The following is an 18,827-nucleotide window of genomic DNA, read 5'->3' as shown; positions in this document are numbered from 1 at the left end:
GGTTTTTTAGCTCAAAAATACTTCTGTACAAATAAAAATTACGTATGAATAAAATAAAAATGAAATACCATCCTACGAGAACTTTACGTTACCAGACTTCCACCATATTTGTTATTCTTCGCGACCGGATGAGTGTCTGTATAGAAAAAATGTTCTTAACTAAAGGAACTTGAAAATGACTGGTACAATGTCGGAATTAAGCTATCAAACGATTCGTACTGCAAATCAAGCAAGAGAAGCGGTAATTATCTATTCTTAAAGATGGTACTTTAAAAAAATGTGTTTGGATGAGCCGCAAGTGCTGTGGAGTGCTGACTGCGATAACGATAAGTGTCCTTAGTCCACCAACAAATGTCAACAATATTATAATTGCAAAACCCAATGTTAATATTTGCACCATGATGTATGTTCACCTTTAAGGCATCCAGGTTTTACTGTAAAGACCAAATTACTGAACATACAATAAAATGGAGAAAGGAAATGGTGAATATGTCAAAGCGACAACCACCCGACCATAGAGCAAACAACAGCCGAAGGCAACCAATGGGTCTTCAATGTAGCAAGAATTCCCGCACCCGTAGGTGTCCTTCAGCTCGCCCCTAAAATATGCATAATAGTACAGTGATAATGGACATCATACTAAACTCCGAATTATACACAAGAAACTAAAATTTAAAATCATACAAGACTAACAAAGGCCAGAGGCTCCTGACTTGGGACAGGCGCAAAATTGCGGCGGGGTTAAACATGTTTCTGAGATCTCAACCCTCCCCCTATACCTCTAGCCAATGTAGAAAAGTAAAAGATTAACAATACGCACATTAAAATTCAGTTCAAGAGGAGTCCGATGTCAAAAGATGTAACAAAAGAAAATAAATAAAATGACAATAATACATAAATAACAACAGACTACTAGCAGTTAACTGACATGCCAGTTCAGACCTCAATTAAACTGATTGAAAGATTATGTCTTCATCATATGAATATCAGGTACAAAATGTACAATCCCTCCCGTTAGACCTTTTGCGTCTGTCCATCTATGAGGGGGGATAGGACCTTTATTGGGACTCTGTGATCGGGTGTTTTTGAGCTCAGGATTGACCCTTTCGAGACCTCTGGATTCCGTGTTTTTTAAGCCTGGGATTTCGGGATCAAGACCCCTCCTAACCCCCCTCATTTATGACTCTGGAAAATAAACTAAAGGCAACAGTAGTATATTGCTGTTCGAAACTCTTAAATCAATAGAAAAAAAACAAATCTGGGTTACAAACTAAAACTGGAGGAAGAAAACTCAATTATGCGTGCCGTTATGACATCAATAAAGACAATAATACCAGATAGAAGGGAACGCCTGTATTCCTGCACTATTAACGTTCTTCAAGGGTTTAAGTGATCGTTATTGTCGTCGGCGGCGTCCACAAATATTCACTCTGTGGTTAAAGTTTTTGAAATTTTAATAACTTTCTTAAACTATACTGGATTTCTACCAAACTTGGACAGAGGCTTGTTTATGATCATAAGATTGTATCCAGAAGTAAATTTTGTAAAAATAAAATTCCATTTTTTCCATATTTTACTTGTAAATGGACTTAGTTTTTCTGCAGGGAAACATTACATTCACTCTGTGGTTAAAGTTTTTAAAATTTTAATTACTTTCTTAAACTATCCTGGGTTTGTACCAAACTTGGACAGAAGCTTATTTATGATCATAAGATAGTATCCAGAAGTAAATTTTGAAGAAAAAAAAAATCCACTTTTTCAGATTTTTACTTTTAAATGGACTTAGATTTTCTTTCAGTTAACCTTACATACGTGTATTAAAAGTCTACAGTTAAAGTTTTTAAATCATTTATTAGATTCATAAACTATGCTGGATTATTACCAAACTTGGACAGTAGCTTCTTACAATCAAAAGATTGTATCAAAAGGAATATTTTTATTGATCTTTTTCCTCATTTTTGTTGCGCCTGCGATTTACATCAAAAGTAGGCGAGACACTGGGTTCCGCGGAACCCTTAGAAATTTTTATAATATAACGCTTCTGTGAATATTAATACGACGGACCTACCTATGCTTCTACTTCATACCTATATACATGATATAAATAGGGTGGTAAAGGGCTATTTTGGTGCAACGTTTTTGGCCTTTTATTTTACATGTTTTTACATTTTTTTTCTCATTTTCTTGTGTTTGGTTTGTTGTGCATGCTTCATGTTTCCCATTGTATTTTTTCTGTGTTTTGTGAACAATGGTGTAGCTACTCTTAAATTCTACATTCTATAATCTGGACATTAATTGTTTAAATACTTTTAAAATATATCAAGTTACTATGAGTAATTTTTTTTCTTCAAATTAAATACAACAAGCAGACACTAAAAGGTGACAACAGGGACTTTATGTCCGTTAAAAATGACTGCATGATCTCCAAGAACGGCTTAGTCACAATTTCTAGTACTTTTTTCTCGTGCTTAGTTTTTCCTGACTTATATTTTCTGTGCAAGGTTTTTGTGATGTTTATTTCAAGTGTTTACGTTTTCAGATTTACCACCTTTTATATATATATATATATACTTCAAAATACTGCACATAGAATTAAAGTTTTACTTAGCAACACTAACCTAACCAACATCTTCATGATCTAAGATGTGTGATATGATTCTAAATTGAAATGTTAATTTTGGCAGAAAATTTTAATTTTAGTACATTGAAGTACTACCACAAGAAAACACATAGTACTACACTCCATGTTGAAGGCTGTACATTGACCCTTAATGGTTTACTTATATTAATTGTTATTTGGATGGAGAGTTGTCTCATTGCCACTTACACCACATCTTCCTATATCTATTTGACTGCTCGATTTTACATTTGATGCATGGAGTACATGTTATTTATTAATATGCACTTAAAAGTGAATCATATCTGAAATGTTTAATGAATAAATAGGAAATTATATTATACTTTTGACTTCTTTTTGCTTTCAGGATGAGTTACGAACAGATACCAGAAAGAAGAATCTGTTAATTCTGGTACTTAATTATATGTACGAAGAAGGGTATGTTTCATTCAAATTTATTAATGGTACATGTATTAAGTGACATTAATGAATTGATTGTTTAAAGCAGTCTTTATTTCACCTCATTTTAGGAAAAAATAAAAATCACCTGCTTTTCATCAATGTAAACCTTAGACTTAGTTGTGAATAAATTCTTCAAAGACATGTACAAAATAAGTGGTTTATGATATGTATTTAAGTATATAAATATTATAAATGTTATAATACATGCAGATGCATGTTACCAATTCAATTGCAAATTAATCAGCACAACATATACTTATAGTATGACTATGACCCTCCAAGTTCAAAGTTTTTGTTGCATCACAACCCCAAAAAGGTTAAACAAAAATGAATTGTTATTATAATGAAGGGACTTTTTTTTTGGCAGATATGTGGAAGCAGCACAAGCCTTAGGAAGAGAAACCAATTTAGACGTCAACAAATATGAAGTGTGTGACAACATTGATCTGGAGACCATTATTATGGAATATGAGTCTTATTACTATGTCAAATTTGCCAAGTATCCGAAAATTACCAAGAAACTAACTTCAAGTGGTAATTTTTTTTTACACAAATAGATGTGAAGGCTTTAGATTAATTAGTTATTTCAGACATGCATGACTGGTGTGGAATCTCTTCATATGTTGTTTTTTTCTAAAAAGTTAATCTTTGAAGTTACATGTAATTTTTCCCTGCTTCATCTAAAATTTATTATCAGAGCTTTTGCTTGAAATATAGATATTTGCAAATGGAATTTTTAAAATGAACTTTGAATTTTGGCTTGGTTCTATCATTTGTAATAAATATTGTAGCACCCATTTAAATCTATGCACAGTTTCATATTTCTGTTTCTAGTGATAATAGTGAGTATGCACTAAAATCTCCTGATTGTAAAAAGCTTTTTTTGTTATTTTTTTCAAGTATACCATTTTCTTTTCTTATGGCATTTTTAACTTGGTTTATGAAACAAAAAGGCATCAGGAGGACTATTAAGGGCAGAAAAGAGCTGTACCCTCTATTTTGGTCTTAACAAGTTGGACATTGCATACATTGTACTCTGACACTACTATCACTAGAAAAGAAATTTGCGTTACTTTTAATATTCAATTATTTTTATTTTTATTTATCAATAAACTTGATCAAATTGTCCCTATTCAGACAAACAATCATGCTTATGTCCCCTTGATTGTGAAACTGTGTCCTATCTGTCATCAATTCCTAACAAGACCACTATCATGATTAAGGCTTTTAAAGGGAGATAATCTAACTATAGATAGAGTTCATATTTTGAAAAGGATGAAAGTGTGATATTCCCTTTCCCCGATGAGCCCATTAGATCTGGAAGAAAAGTCATTCAGAATGTAAGTGGAAAAAAAGAATAATTTATGTTAATTTTCAAATCCCAATATTCATTTATCATTAGTCAGGACAAAAGTATATTCCTTATAATTATATAAATAAACCTTTTTTGAAGATTTTTACAAAGAAAACACCATTTTAAATTTAGACATTGAAATCAAATGGATCTTATGAAAATGGTTTATTTAAGAAACTTAATCATAGCTTTAACAAAAATTTGAATTTATTTTCACCTGAAGAATTTGAATTCATCAGTCATCATGTTTAACAAAAATTATTTATAAAAAAATGGATTTAGAAAAATACGACTAATAAGAAAATTTATGAATAGAATTTGTAGTTTGCATGTTGAAAAAACAAAGATATCCATGATTTGTGTATGCATGTGAATAAATCAGGATTTACTAAGCATATTGTTAGTATAACAGAGAATTAGTATAGCAGTATCATGTATATAACATGTTAATATTGTTAGTTATTATTTCTATAACAGGCTATCCAGGTATATACTATATAACATGTTAATACATGTATTGATAGTTATTATTTCTATAACAGGCTATCCAAGCATATACTATATAACATGTTAATATTGTTAGTTATTATTTCTATAACATGTTAATATTGTTAGTTATTATTTCTATAACAGGCTACCCAGGTATATACTATATAAATCTTCTGTTTGCTGTGTTGCCGGTGATTGTTGCTCCTCAATCTATTTATTTTTAACCTTTGAGTTCTTTTATTTTATTTGTTAATATCATCACTTTTGCATTTTTGTTTTACAAGTTATTGGCAAGAGTTATAGGCATATTAAGACTATGTTAAAAAAGTTGAATGCTCTTTGTTATTCAGTTTGATTGTATTTGATTTCCAAATTCCAATAAACTAGACCTTATAATTAGTATTCATGAAATTGTTTTTGACTTGCAAGCCTGAAATTTAGTAAATCATATGATTTCATTAAATTTATATTGCCTGTGAGACATGTTTATGTCCAAATTTTACTGGCCTAACAATATTTTAACTGGACAGGTCTGACGGACATTTGGTTTATCATGAAAATTTACAATGTCTTGTTTGTCAGTCTCTGTTTCTATTTATCACATTTACCATGTTTACTTTTTATGCCCCACCTACGATAGAAGAGGGGCATTATGTTTTCTGGTCTGTGCGTCCGTTCATCCGTCTGTCTGTCCATCCGTTTGTCCGTCTGTCCTGCTTCAGGTTAAAGTTTTTGGTCAATGTAGTTTTTGATGAAGTTGAAGTTCAATCAATTTGAAACTTAGTACACTTGTTGCTAATGAAATGATCTTTCTAATTTTAAGACCAAATTAGACTTTTGACCCTAATTTCACGGTCCACTGAACATAGAAAATGAAAGTGCAAGTTTCAGGTTAAAGTTTTTGGTCAAGGTAGTTTTTGATGAAGCTGAAGTCCAATCAACTTGAAACTTAGTACACATTTTGCTTATGACATGATCTCTCTAATTATAATGCCAAATTAGATTATTTACCCAATTTCACAGTCCATTGAACATGGAAAATGATAGTGCGAGTGGGGCATCTGTGTACTTTGGACACATTCTTGTTTAAAGTTGGATATCCTCATAATATAATTACCTGTCATCTAAAGTTGACTGAAAAAGAGATCATAAACGAAAGATCATTTATAAAAATATGCATCTTTAGAATACAGATACAAAATGTATGAGTTAAAATTCAAACAATTTGAATTTACACACAATCAATGCTTAAACATTTACAGTTACTTCAGATTTACCACAGAACAATTTTAGTTTTATGGATGTTTACCAATTAGATAAATTAAAAGAAAAACTGTGTATTAAACACTGTTAACAGGCTATTATTTCAACTTGGAATTATTCTTAATTATGGAATTTGCATAATTTCTTGTGCTTGAAATTTTTAATAAAATTCCATGTTTTTTTTCTGTAAATTAAAGTTCTGTGTGGTGCACAACATTTTCTGTTACAAAGAGGAATTCACATTTTTAATAGAATGTACTGTGCCGTGCACAACACTTACTATACAACTACATTGTATGGAAAGTGTTATGCAATGCTAAAATACATTATAATGCAAAATAAACATGGAACTTATTAATATTTCAATCACAAGAAATTATGCAAATTCTTTAATCAAAAATAATTCCAAGTTGAAATAATAGTCTGTTTAATATTAAAGTTAAGTTTAAAGCAACACTGTAATCTTCTTATGCTAAATTTTACCACTATAGGCAGATTGTTAAAAAACACTTTTCACAGCACACCATTCAAACTTAATGCTTATATAGCATAACACTACTTTCAAAAGTTTTTTTTTTAACAGTGACATTTTCACAAACTTCCAAAGCATTTAAATACTCTAGCCTAACTTTTTTTCAATATAATCTCATTTATCAAGCAGAATTGACACATTTCTTCAATGCTATATATACTCATTTTCAGGAAATTATTGATTCTCAGCACAATTTTATATTCTGATTATAATGAAGTTTTTCACACGTAGAAGAAAATACCATTTTACTTCCCAGTTCAGCTCCAAAAATATTTGTCAAATTCCCTTAGATACAGATTGGGACATGCGTTTGGTTACTGAGGGCATTTTGGCTGCAAATGATTATATAAGAGGCCTATTACATTTCAGAAGATTGAAAATATGTTCTGTATTTTGATGCCTTGTGGTCTAAACTTTGATTTTTTTGTGTAAGTTGTTAGTCCATCATTTTATTTCCGACCATGGTCCATTTGTTTGATAGAATCAATCACTCAATGCTAAATTTTATGTCCCATTGATGGACATTATGTTTTCCGTCCTAGCATCCCTTTGTCTGTCTGTCTGTCTAGTGTCAGGTTAAAGTTTTTGATCAAGGTAGATTTTGATGAAGTTGAATTCCAATCAACTTGAATCTTAGAAGACAATTTCCCTATGATATGATCGTCTATTTATAATGTCAAATAAGAGTTTTTACCAAAATTTCACTGTCCACTAAACATAGAAAATGATATCATAGTGTGGGTGGGGCATCTGTGTACTATGGACACATTCTTGTTAGTGATATTTTGTAGATGACATATTTAGTTACTTTTAAAAAATCAACTATATTTGGTCTTCAGAAAGATCTTTGAGTATTCGTTTATATGACAGAGGTTACCTGACCTACCTTATTTTTAATAGTTTAATTCACCAATGTTTAGTTTTCAGAAATATAATGTATTTTATTTTCTGAGTAAAATGTCAACTACCAGCATATACTTTTTATAGAAAGAATATGAACTGCACATTTAGATCTGGTAGTGGACACATGACTTTCACGATTAATTAATAAGTGTTTTATAATTTTCATAATACACATAAATAATTTTACAAAAGTTAATGTCTTTGCACAGAGAGGAAGCAGAAGAAAAAAGAAGGAAGAGCCCAAGATTGTAAGGGGTGAATCAAAGCATGTAATCTAAACTAACTGTGAAATTAATTTGGTGCATCACAATTATCCTCCAATTAGTGGGAGCTCTTACATACATGTAGCTGCAGTGGCTTAGATATATATATGTTACTTATACTGGAGGTGTACTGCGCCTTAAATGTAAAGTTGTGTGTTAACCATAGAGTCACTGTTGCTAAAATTTGTTATTCACTTAAATTAAAATAGAAGAGTGATCCTTGCTGTACAGTATACAACATTACTAAGACCTAAGTCGATCCTGTCCACTGTAGTCAATACATTTATCTTTTCTTTGTAGAACTTATAGTTTATATTCTTACGACAATCTTGACTTATAATATTTGTACATAGACAATGTATGGATAAAATGTTCAGAACATAGTAGTCAATTTTCAACAGCTTTCACCCTTTGCATCTCTTTAATATGTTTGTTGCACCTAAGTTTTTTTGGCAACTCATAGACCTTACTTTAGGTAAACAACTTTTTTATAATAATCTTTACATATGTATATATGTGTTAAGTTGTTAACCTTTATCACAGTTCATGGGAGAAAATGGAGCGCCAGGGCTACATAAGTAAAGCTACTGGTTAAAATATCTGTAAATGTTTGTCACAATTTTATATGTCATGTTGCATTATTAACGTGTTGCTACGTTTTGAACGAGTTTCAGTCTGTAAATGAGATTGCCATACTATTTAACTGTTTTATGCAAACACCATCTATTAGGTTTACAAATGTAACAAAATGTGTTCTGCATACTAATTCAACATTAACCTATAGATGTATATGTAACAATGAGCTATAAAAACATGGAACACAATCCACTGGTCACAGTTATTTGGAGAAGGTTTATTTTTTGGATTAGAATGGTTTTTACCCTGAAAGTTTTGAACTGTCTTTATTTAACAAGTGGACTTTCAAAATAAACTTGTATTCACAGGCACTCGTCTCAGAATTTTTTTTCCTATATACCTTTATATGAGATAAAGGTATATAGCAATTTTATTTCTGAGACGAGTGCCTGTGCTTGTATTGGGGAGAGAAAAAAATTCTTTGATATTACGCTTAATCATGCTGTTATATATTTTATTATTAAACTATTAACATTAATTTCCACTTTATCTATTGCAACCAGCATATTTAACAATTACATTTTTCCTAAATATTTTCTCATTTTAAAATGTTATTCCAGCTTAGTCATTTTGCTATTAAGATAAAAATAGAAATTGAATTTATTGACATGTCTTTATTTAAGGTTACGTTTTAATCTTGACTTAAATCGGTCATACTCAGAGTACTTGTTGAACATTACATGACATTTCTTTCTGTGACTGGAATATTAGTCTACAGATTATCATGTTATTTTAAATGTTTGATCTAAGATTTGGTCAGGTGTGAAATATGATCTTTGTAATATACATAGACATACATAATTGTGTTGGACTTTAAACTGTGTTGGCTAAATTATACAGATCTAATCTAAATGTTATTCTAGTTCATTAAAACAGCTGAGTCTTATGTTAGTAAATCATAAGTCCCTATTCATGTTTTTCGAAGATGAAAATGTATAAGAACCATATGAAATTTAAATCTAATACTGATTTGAAATGTTTAATCTTTCAATGAGTTGCAGAATTATGTTTTGATCAGTTCTGTAATTTAAGGAGAAAATCATTGAGGCCAGAGGTTTCCAAAGTGTTAAAGTTACACATACACCTATATGAATACTTGTATCGATAATATGTATAGAACTTAGCCAAGTCTTCTATTGAATCTATTAGAGTAATTTTAACACATGACCAGAGAATTATATAGTTTATTTCTGCAAGAGATTACAAAATTTAATTATTTGTATGAATTAACAGAGATGTGCAGTGTGTTATATATGTAATTGAGACTGGAACTGAACAACCCAAATACCCAATAGACCTTTTTTGACTGTTTTGTTTGCAAGGCATATATTGATAAGTGGCCATGACCATATAGACACTTTAAAAAAAAAACTCTGTGATATTAGTAATCTTACCATGGTCAAGAAATTGTAAAAAGTTCTTATGTCCCACTTAAGGGCATTATATTTTATTTTGTCTGTCTGTCTTTTCTTTCATTCTTCCATTATTTTAAATCCATTTTATTTGTTGTTTCAGCTGGTGATAGAAGAGGACCCCCACAGAAATCTACTATATCCCGAACAAACAGGTAATAAGCACTTCATTTAGCATTGTATCATTCCTATCCTAGCGGTCTACTAGTGATCATAGTGATCAACTAGCTTTTCATATCATAGTGATCTAGCATTGAGATGACATGTTGAAATAACCTTGCATGTTCATTCTTCCCCATTATTGTGTTTCAATATATATAATTTTAGAATGAGTTTTATTTTTACATCATTTGTACTTATGGACCATACTTTGGCTAAAAAATGCCATTGTTTTAAAATCGTTGTTCATTCCCTTATGCACATGGTTAAGAGAGAATTCATGTCACCTCGATGTATTATTTCTGTTTTTCTTTCTATCTATCTGTTCCTTTATCTTCCCTTAGAAATCAAATATGTTTTATCTGCTTTCCATTGTTAATAGTTATCAAAGGTACCAGGATTATAATTTAGTACGCCAGACGCGCATTTCGTCTACATAAGACTCATCAGTGACGCTCAAATCAAAATATTTATAAAGCCAAACAAGTTTAAAGTTGAAGAGCATTGAGGATCCAAAATTACAAAAAGTTGTGCCAAATACTGCTAAGGTAATCTATACCTGGGATAAGAAAATCCTTAGTTTTTCGAAAAATTCAAAGTTTTGTAAACGGAAAATTTAAAAAAATGACCACATTATTGATATTCATGTCAACACAGAAGTGTTGACTACTCGGCTGGTGATACCCTCGGGGACAAAACGTCCACCAGCAGTGGCATCGACCCAGTGGTGTAAATAGTTATCAAAGGTACCAGGATTATAATTTAGTACGCCAGACACGCGTTTCGTCTACATAAGACTCATCAGTGACGCTCAAATCAAAATATTTATAAAGCCAAAAAAGTTTAAAGTTGAAGAGCATTGAGGATCCAAAATTACAAAAAGTTGTGCCAAATACTGCTAAGGTAATCTATACCTGGGATAAGAAAATCCTTAGTTTTTCGAAAAATTCAAAGTTTTGTAAACGGAAAATTTAAAAAAATGACCACATTATTGATATTCATGTCAACACAGAAGTGTTGACTACTGGGCTGGTGATACCCTCGGGGACGAAACGTCCACCAGCAGTGGCATCGACCCAGTGGTGTAAATAGTTATCAAAGGTACCAGGATTATAATTTAGTTCGCCAGACGTGCGTTTCGTCTACATAAGACTCATCAGTGACGCTCTTGTTTATTTATTTCAAGATCTATAGCTTCCTATAAATTCCTTAGTTCAATTTAAAACAAATATAATTAAAGGTACTTGCTTTTGTGAAATATGGAATTCAAAACTTAAGATTTTATATAGACTCTTGGTGGAAATCATTCTTTATCAACTTATACAAAAATAAAAGACATTGATTTAGAAGGAAATTATTTAGATCAAATACTCCGGGAAATAAACAAGACATTCTTGTGTTGACCAAACAATTTTCTCTTGCTCTTTCAGAGAATAGTTCATTTTGGTTGATAACATAAATATAGTTTATCTCCCCTTAATTTACCACATTGGTGTGAAAATTATCTCCCTTAACAAAGTCAAAGATCATTTGATTCATAAATAAGTCAATCATTGTAGCATATTTCACCTACATGTCATAGAGGTATGCAAATAGATCAGGAGACAGTGACTTGTATTTTAGACAAGAGAGATTCGAGTCTTGGTCCAGATTCAATCAATGGAGGTGTTATCTGGTCCATGAAATTTGAAAAATCACAAAATTCTTCAATCTTTTAACAGATAGTTTTTATTTCTTTTGAGAAAGGACAAAGTTATAATCTGGACACTTTAAACAGATATTTCAGGTCTGATGCCAATATTATGGTCATAAACATGTTGAAATTGTCATAAAGTGGACATTTTTCCCTTTGTTTATGGCAAAAAACGGCCTTCCCCTAAAACATATTTTACAAATAGCCAGTAAGTTTGAAATATTCATAACTAGACACTATTTAATTAGATATAAAAGTGTAGATTTATATTAGCAAGTTATACTTCCATATTATAGTGCAAGTTTAAGTCGATGTCGTTCAAGTTTAGGGTGAGTATCTCACACACACATAGGCTCTGTGTACCATGCTAGATAGATTATTGAGGGAGAATGCATGTCATTCATAAGTTACATGTACAATCTATATTACATTTACATATTTATCATTCATATGCATGTTTGTATATGTTCTTCGATCATTGCATCCATAAATGTGAGAGTAAACTAATTGACCCTTAAACAATGTGTTTTAGACACATATAGATAACCCTTGTCTGTCCATATGTATGTCTATTTATGATTGTTAATATTCATTTATCTGATATCACCATTGTAATTTTCCACCATAGATAGCACAACAATATTCACCACTACTTCAGTAACTGTGACCTACTTTTATGCTTATGCGACTCATGAGTGTCCATGTATCATTCTCAAGAAACTGTGAGGCTATACAAGTATTAATTATCATATTTTAATCAGAAATCCATTTCTTTCATGTATTAATGATCATATTATCACCAATGAATCATCATACAACTACACAGGAAACATCTAAAATATCATATTTGAGTCACCATGATCCTTATTAAGAATTTAAGATTGCTTAAATCTTATTTGTTTTCATTTTGGTCCTTATCTTTGGATTCCCTTCCTTGTAATATATATCCATGGTTTTCCACTGCTGTTTTAAAGAAACAAACAAATTTCAATTGACTTCAAATAAGCTTAAACAAGTGTTGTTCTTTATATATATTAATGCCCATGTCCTGATGAAGAGGGCATAATGCTTTACCTTGTCCATCTGTACTTATTTACGTCCCAACATTGGTTTCTGTTCTCTGAGTTGAGTTTGTATCCATCAGATATTAAGAAACTTATACACAATGCTTAAGACCATTAAACACAGGTCAAAATAAAATTTGGGTGGCAACACTTTTGCTTTTCTTGAGTTACATATTTGTCCCTTTATAATTGAATAAATTGACAAATATCTCATTTCCACACTCTAGCTTTACTTTGCTTTGACCAAAAGTTATTAAAAAACTTATTCACACTGCTTTTTGACCACAAAACACAATTTTGAATTTGGGAGGCAACACTTTCACTGTTCTTGGATTATGTCCCTTCCTTATCGAAAAAAATATGGCAAAATTGCCTTTTCCACAATCTTAATTGACTTTGCCACAACCAAATGAAATTTATACACATTATGCTTATTTTCACTGTTACAAATTTGGGTAGGATCACTTTGACTTGTGTTATGTCCTATTTTAATTTGTAAATTGCCAAATTTTCTTTTTTGTCATTTTTGTGCATGCAACATACTGAAACAAATGCCATGAAATTAAAATGGAAACAAAATGTCAAGGTACATTGACTCTTCCATAATTACAAATGGGTGCATATGTATCTCATGGATGCATTTTTCTTTTATTTACATTTTACATTGTGTGTGGCATCCATATCATGATATGGAATTTGTATTGTCAGTGATTTTTTAAAATGTGATTTTCATCAAAAGTCTATTTACTGAACATTATTTTATTTTTATTTTAAAAGAATCTTACATTTTGACCTGTTTATCATTTAATTCCCGGTTTAGTGGACTTGGTTCTAAATGCGGTTATTTTGTTGTTGATTGGCTGAAACTGACATGTTAAAATATTGATCAAGAGAAATAACTTGTTGAAATTAATTACAAGCGAGTTTTCTCGTCAGAAATAATTTATAAGGGAAATAACTCTCAATGATTACCAATACATACAGAATACATTAAACATGTACATGTGATTGAATTATAACAACAAAAAAAACAACAATATTTGATGCAAATTTGACTTGTTTTTATTTTTGTTCAGCATGAGGGAACATAGTTTTCGTGCTAGATCATCCCCTCGGTAGGTATTTGTGTTTATGCAGCACTCGTTTTGGGACAGTTTGCAAATTATAAAACAAGTTTTTAAAATTATTTACATTTTTGATTTTGAGAAAATTGTTTTATATTCACTCGTTTGAGCATTTTCACATATATCATGCCCACTTCTATATTTTGCAAATGATCCAATAAACCTGCTTTGACCCTGAACTAATTTGTAAATTATTTTTGTGCTTTGACATTAAACTGTTTTCAAAAGCAAAATATGTGTTACTTTTGTTGTTATTTGGTTTGATATGATATTTCTGAAATAACTGCTGAAGAATATCCATTTTTTAGGCTAAAATGACAAAACTTTAAACGAATGCTCCATATAGCAAAAACACTAAAGGGTTTGACACAAATACAAGGGATATTTGCTGTTTCATATTGAAATTTATAATTTTCATGAACATTTTGTAATACTAGATGTAATTTCTGATGAGATTACATTAGAAAGACAACAAGTATGGAATTTATTTTAGACACAACTGTATAGAGAACTTTCATTTCCTCATCTATTAAGTACATGTACTTTCTAATCAATGGAGGTATCATGGAATCGCATCCACGAATTGTTGCAATGTATTGTCATTCTAATAAAATACTAATCAAAGAGATTGTTTCTTCTTAATATATTTATATATGTACCATATTTATATAATTTCATGTTTAGAGTAAGATCGCCTCGGTACGTATTATGTGTTGAAGGTGTTGGGGACATAGTAAGATTGTCACAAATCAGTTCATTTAAAATTTGGAGAGAAAACACCCATTTTTAGATGGTTAAAATGTAAAAAAGAGTTGTTTTATGTCCAAAAACTCTATTGTAAACAAAGAAATCCATACATTTTTGTATGGAAGTATACAGGCTGTACCATGACCTATTGTTGTTTGCGTCTACCTCATCTGGTCTCATATGTAGAGCTTTCTCATTTTACCACATCTTTTCCATATATTGTTTTTTAATTGGACACACAGCTTGTTTTTATTTAGGTTTACATGTCAATGTGGTCATGTGACAAATAGTCAGAATTATATTCTTTATGCATTTATCATTGCCTGTTCGTATTCAAATCTGGGTTGGTTAAGTTTTAAATGAATGCAAGTTGCAACAATATACAAATTAAAAATTTGCCTTTTTCATATCCATTAAAACCGGACTCATAATTCAGTGGTTGCCATTTGTATTCTTGTTTGAATTGTTTCACATTTTGCCATGTCTGGGTTTTTTCTTGCTGCCTTTTTGCCAAGCATGCTAAATTTAGAAGTTAAAGTAAGCATGTAGTTTAAAAATTGTGTCGTGCTATCATCGTCAGTCGTGACATTGTCCTCAAACAGACTTATCTTTGAGGAGCTTCAGTATTTCAGTCTAGTACAGAGCAGTGTTTTTTCATATCTCATTTAAAGGTTATCCTGATACTTTGAATACGAATTGGAATATGATTATACCACAATATTATGTGAAAAATATTGTTGTAAACGGTTGAAATTTTAATCTAGATTTTTGTAAATCATTGTTTCTGTTACAATTGATAAAATTGAGAATGGAAATGGGGAATAAGTCAAAGAGACAACAACCTGACCAAAGGCCACCAGTGGTTCTTCAACGCAGGGAGAGAATCCAGCACCATGAGGTGGGCCTCCACTAGTTACTAAATCAATGACATTTCTACTGTTTCTGAGTTTTTGTAAATTGTAGTTGATGACAAAAATGTGATGCTTGAACTAGTTAATACTTTGCAATTGGCACCCATTTCACTAAATACTTTCAAATTATTTACTTTAATGTTGAGAAAAAAGATATAAATCCATAAAGTCTTGATGAAGGATTAATATTTGTGTTATGTTATGAAAATCACAGAAAAACTGATGAGTTTTTAGTGTGCAAGTTTCAAGTTACAGTAACTTATATGAATCCAAAAGTTAACATTGAAAAGTTTGAATAGGACTAAAACTTAGATGTTTGCTGACATGGTGAGAGTTTAAACATACAATCATATATAAATATATATCTTTATTATTTAAAGAATACGGTCATTGTCCCTGTCTGCATGGTAGGTACAACAGATTTATTTGGTAATGGACATGTATTTTGGGATCATACTACAAACTATATATATATTTAAACCTGTTGTATACACACATGATTATCAAATTTATTGCATGTGAAGCAAGATTTTTACATGCATCTCATTGAATCATTGGACACATTTTGTTTGGCATTTGCAGTATGCGCTTTGTAAAACTAGTATTTCATTCATAATTCATGTTAACACATCATGCATTTTGTGTTGTTCAAAAGTGCATATCTGTTCAATCATTCATAATTGGATAATCAAGTATCTTGGAATTGTCTGTTATTTCTGTTTGTTTATATAATAAAAAAAACAGGCAACATAGTGGAAATTGCCCAAATTATTCCATAGCATGACTTGTATAATCATTTTTTATTGTATGAGAAAAAATTATCACTCAATTATTATTTAGAAGGAAAATTAGATTTAAGACCAAATGTTACTGTTGAAGTTATAACAGGACCTGCATATATAATTTTATTATTTCAGTAAAAACTCAGCATCTTTGACACCATCATTACCCAGAATACCACAGAATGGCCGACCTCCAAGTCCACCCCTGCAGTCAGGAAGACCTAAATCTGGAACTGGTCGACAAACAAGACAAGTTCAGTCCTCTACAAGAAGACCTAATGGACCAGAACAAAGCAAATCAGACAAAATGGTAGAGTATAACATGATAATTAGATAGAATAATATTGTATAATATTCTGGGGTTTTAGAGAGATAAATGTTATGTTGATGTCTGTAGAAATGTTGGAATAGGTTGGATAAGCTCAGTCTTCTGTAATTCTCTGCCGGATTTTTTTAATTTATAGAATTAAATTGTAAGATTTCTTTGAGTGAGGACTGAACTTGACATGTTTCAAAATGAATGTTGGTAATGCTATCATGGCTATGATTTAAAACTATGTTTGCAGATGTATCACTCTATTTTGTTAATGAATAATGTTTTCTTACATCTATGTAAATTTTTTGTATAAAATATATAATGAATGTGTGTTGTTATATGTTGTGTAGGTGAATGGTGCTACACTGACCAATGGTGACCTTGGTTTGACCTTGCAAGGGTTAACAGTACAAGGAAGTAATAACAATTCAGAAAGTCGGGTGGTGGATGAACCTAACAAGAGATTGAATAAAGTATGTTTTATTTCAGTGATATAAAATCCTTGATTAATTTGCCAGATTGTAAAATAGGAATTAATAAATGTTGAGCTTTAACCTGTATTTAGCAGAAATAAATCAATTTTCCATAGTGATGAAAGCTGTAGAGAAAAGTGCAATCCTTGACTATCATGATTGTTTGGAAGTACAGTCTTTTCAACAAGTCTCTGTACTTACACTTTCAAAGGGGCACTAGCTACGAGAAATCTTAAAAATCTAAAACATGATTTTATTTTTGTTCAATCATTAATGAAATTGAAATAGTGAAATAATTTTTCGCTTTTAGAAGCCAATATGGTTTAATTTTATCAAAATAAACTATGAAACATTCTTGATGAATTGTTTACTTGCAAGTAATTCTATCTCATTGAAACCGTAATCATGTGAATTTCTATTTAATCGTTTAGTTAGATATGGATAACATGTGAATGACACATATCAAGTGTAAAACTCAGTTTTGACATAAACTAGTGATCAGCACCTACATTTTGTGCTTAGCATTGTGTGTCGTACAGTGCATTATTTTGTTTCAAATTCTTATGTCGTTAATTCAGTTTGAGTTATTTTTACCATTTTTTTATTTTTAGCCAGGTCAGATAATTGATATTAGAGCTATGATTAATGATGCTACCAAACTGAATGCAGAGGAAGGAGTTGATGGTCAGGTAGGTTACTCCATGATGTGTGTCAGTATATGAAATATTGAATCAATCAGGACGCATTTCATCATTTTATTATTTAAAAAAGATTTTTTTTATTTGTATTTCAAGGAAGAGGTCTTTGTTAGGGTCCGCAGAAATAGAAAAAAAAACATGAAATATCAATTTTATTTTTATTCTGCAAATCGGAAAAAAATCTGTAAACCATCAAATTAATAAACTCTGGCCTAATGTTATAAGAATCAAAAGTAAATGATAGAATTGTAAAATAAAATGTTAGAAGATAGCATTTAAAAAATGCTTTATGGTGACTTAAAAAACACTGGTATCACTCAGATTACGATTCTACCTTGACAGGTAAGTTTGTATCTAGCCTATAAAATACTTATTTAGCCTTGAGAATTGAAAGGTCAGTTTATCCCATTCATACAAAAGAAGTTGGTAAAATTGGCTTCATGCCATCTACCTTGTCCAAAATTAAGGTCACTTTATTGTTATTGTGATATTGTTAAAGTACAAAAGAACCCTATATTCTGACCAATGCTTAAACTTTGTGCATCTTGATTCAATTGTTCAAAATATGTTAATGTTGAATTTTAGGGGTTACTTTCGGCCTTTTTTTTACGTGTTAGTTTTCTTTTCAGATATAAAAAAACTATCGGCTTGACTCTATAGAAATAGACTATGCTTGCAGGTTCTCTTGTTTTTGTTTACACCAATTTCTAACGGATTATTAAATTTAGTTGCAAAATATTTTAAACGAGAGCTGAATTTTTTTTTATCTTTTAATGTGAATTGAAGGTTAAATAATTATAATGTGAATTAGAATGAAGAAAACATCTTGGTCCCAAAAAAAATCATCAATCAGGATACAAAATTCCAAATATTAATTTAGTATACTAAAATTAGTTCATATAGAATAAACTTTTAAGATTTTATTGATT

General features: G+C 30.7%; 1 protein-coding gene across 3 annotated transcripts in view; it reads left to right on the top strand.

Annotated features, from left to right (window-relative positions):
* The first annotated feature begins 96 nt into the window (after positions 1-96).
* The window catches only part of LOC134714957 (katanin p60 ATPase-containing subunit A-like 2), a 40,273-nt gene continuing 21,542 nt past the window's right edge, over positions 97-18,827 (top strand). Inside the window, exons 1-8 of one of the 3 annotated variants that reach the window (XM_063576698.1) lie at positions 97-241; positions 2,985-3,055; positions 3,447-3,613; positions 10,035-10,086; positions 12,080-12,112; positions 16,547-16,721; positions 17,078-17,200; positions 17,812-17,889. In XM_063576698.1, coding sequence (XP_063432768.1) covers positions 176-241; positions 2,985-3,055; positions 3,447-3,613; positions 10,035-10,086; positions 12,080-12,112; positions 16,547-16,721; positions 17,078-17,200; positions 17,812-17,889 — 765 coding nt within the window. In that variant the 5' untranslated portion in view covers positions 97-175. Of the gene's footprint in view, positions 242-2,984; positions 3,056-3,446; positions 3,614-10,034; positions 10,087-12,079; positions 12,113-14,543; positions 14,671-16,009; positions 16,037-16,546; positions 16,722-17,077; positions 17,201-17,811; positions 17,890-18,827 lie in introns of those variants that run through there. The other 2 variants (XM_063576699.1, XM_063576700.1) reach the window with 2 other exon arrangements.

The sequence above is a fragment of the Mytilus trossulus genome, chromosome 4 (assembly GCF_036588685.1).
Source record: "Mytilus trossulus isolate FHL-02 chromosome 4, PNRI_Mtr1.1.1.hap1, whole genome shotgun sequence".
Classification (NCBI taxonomy): Eukaryota; Metazoa; Mollusca; class Bivalvia; order Mytilida; family Mytilidae; genus Mytilus; species Mytilus trossulus.
This window is presented reverse-complemented; position numbering and strand designations above follow the sequence as displayed.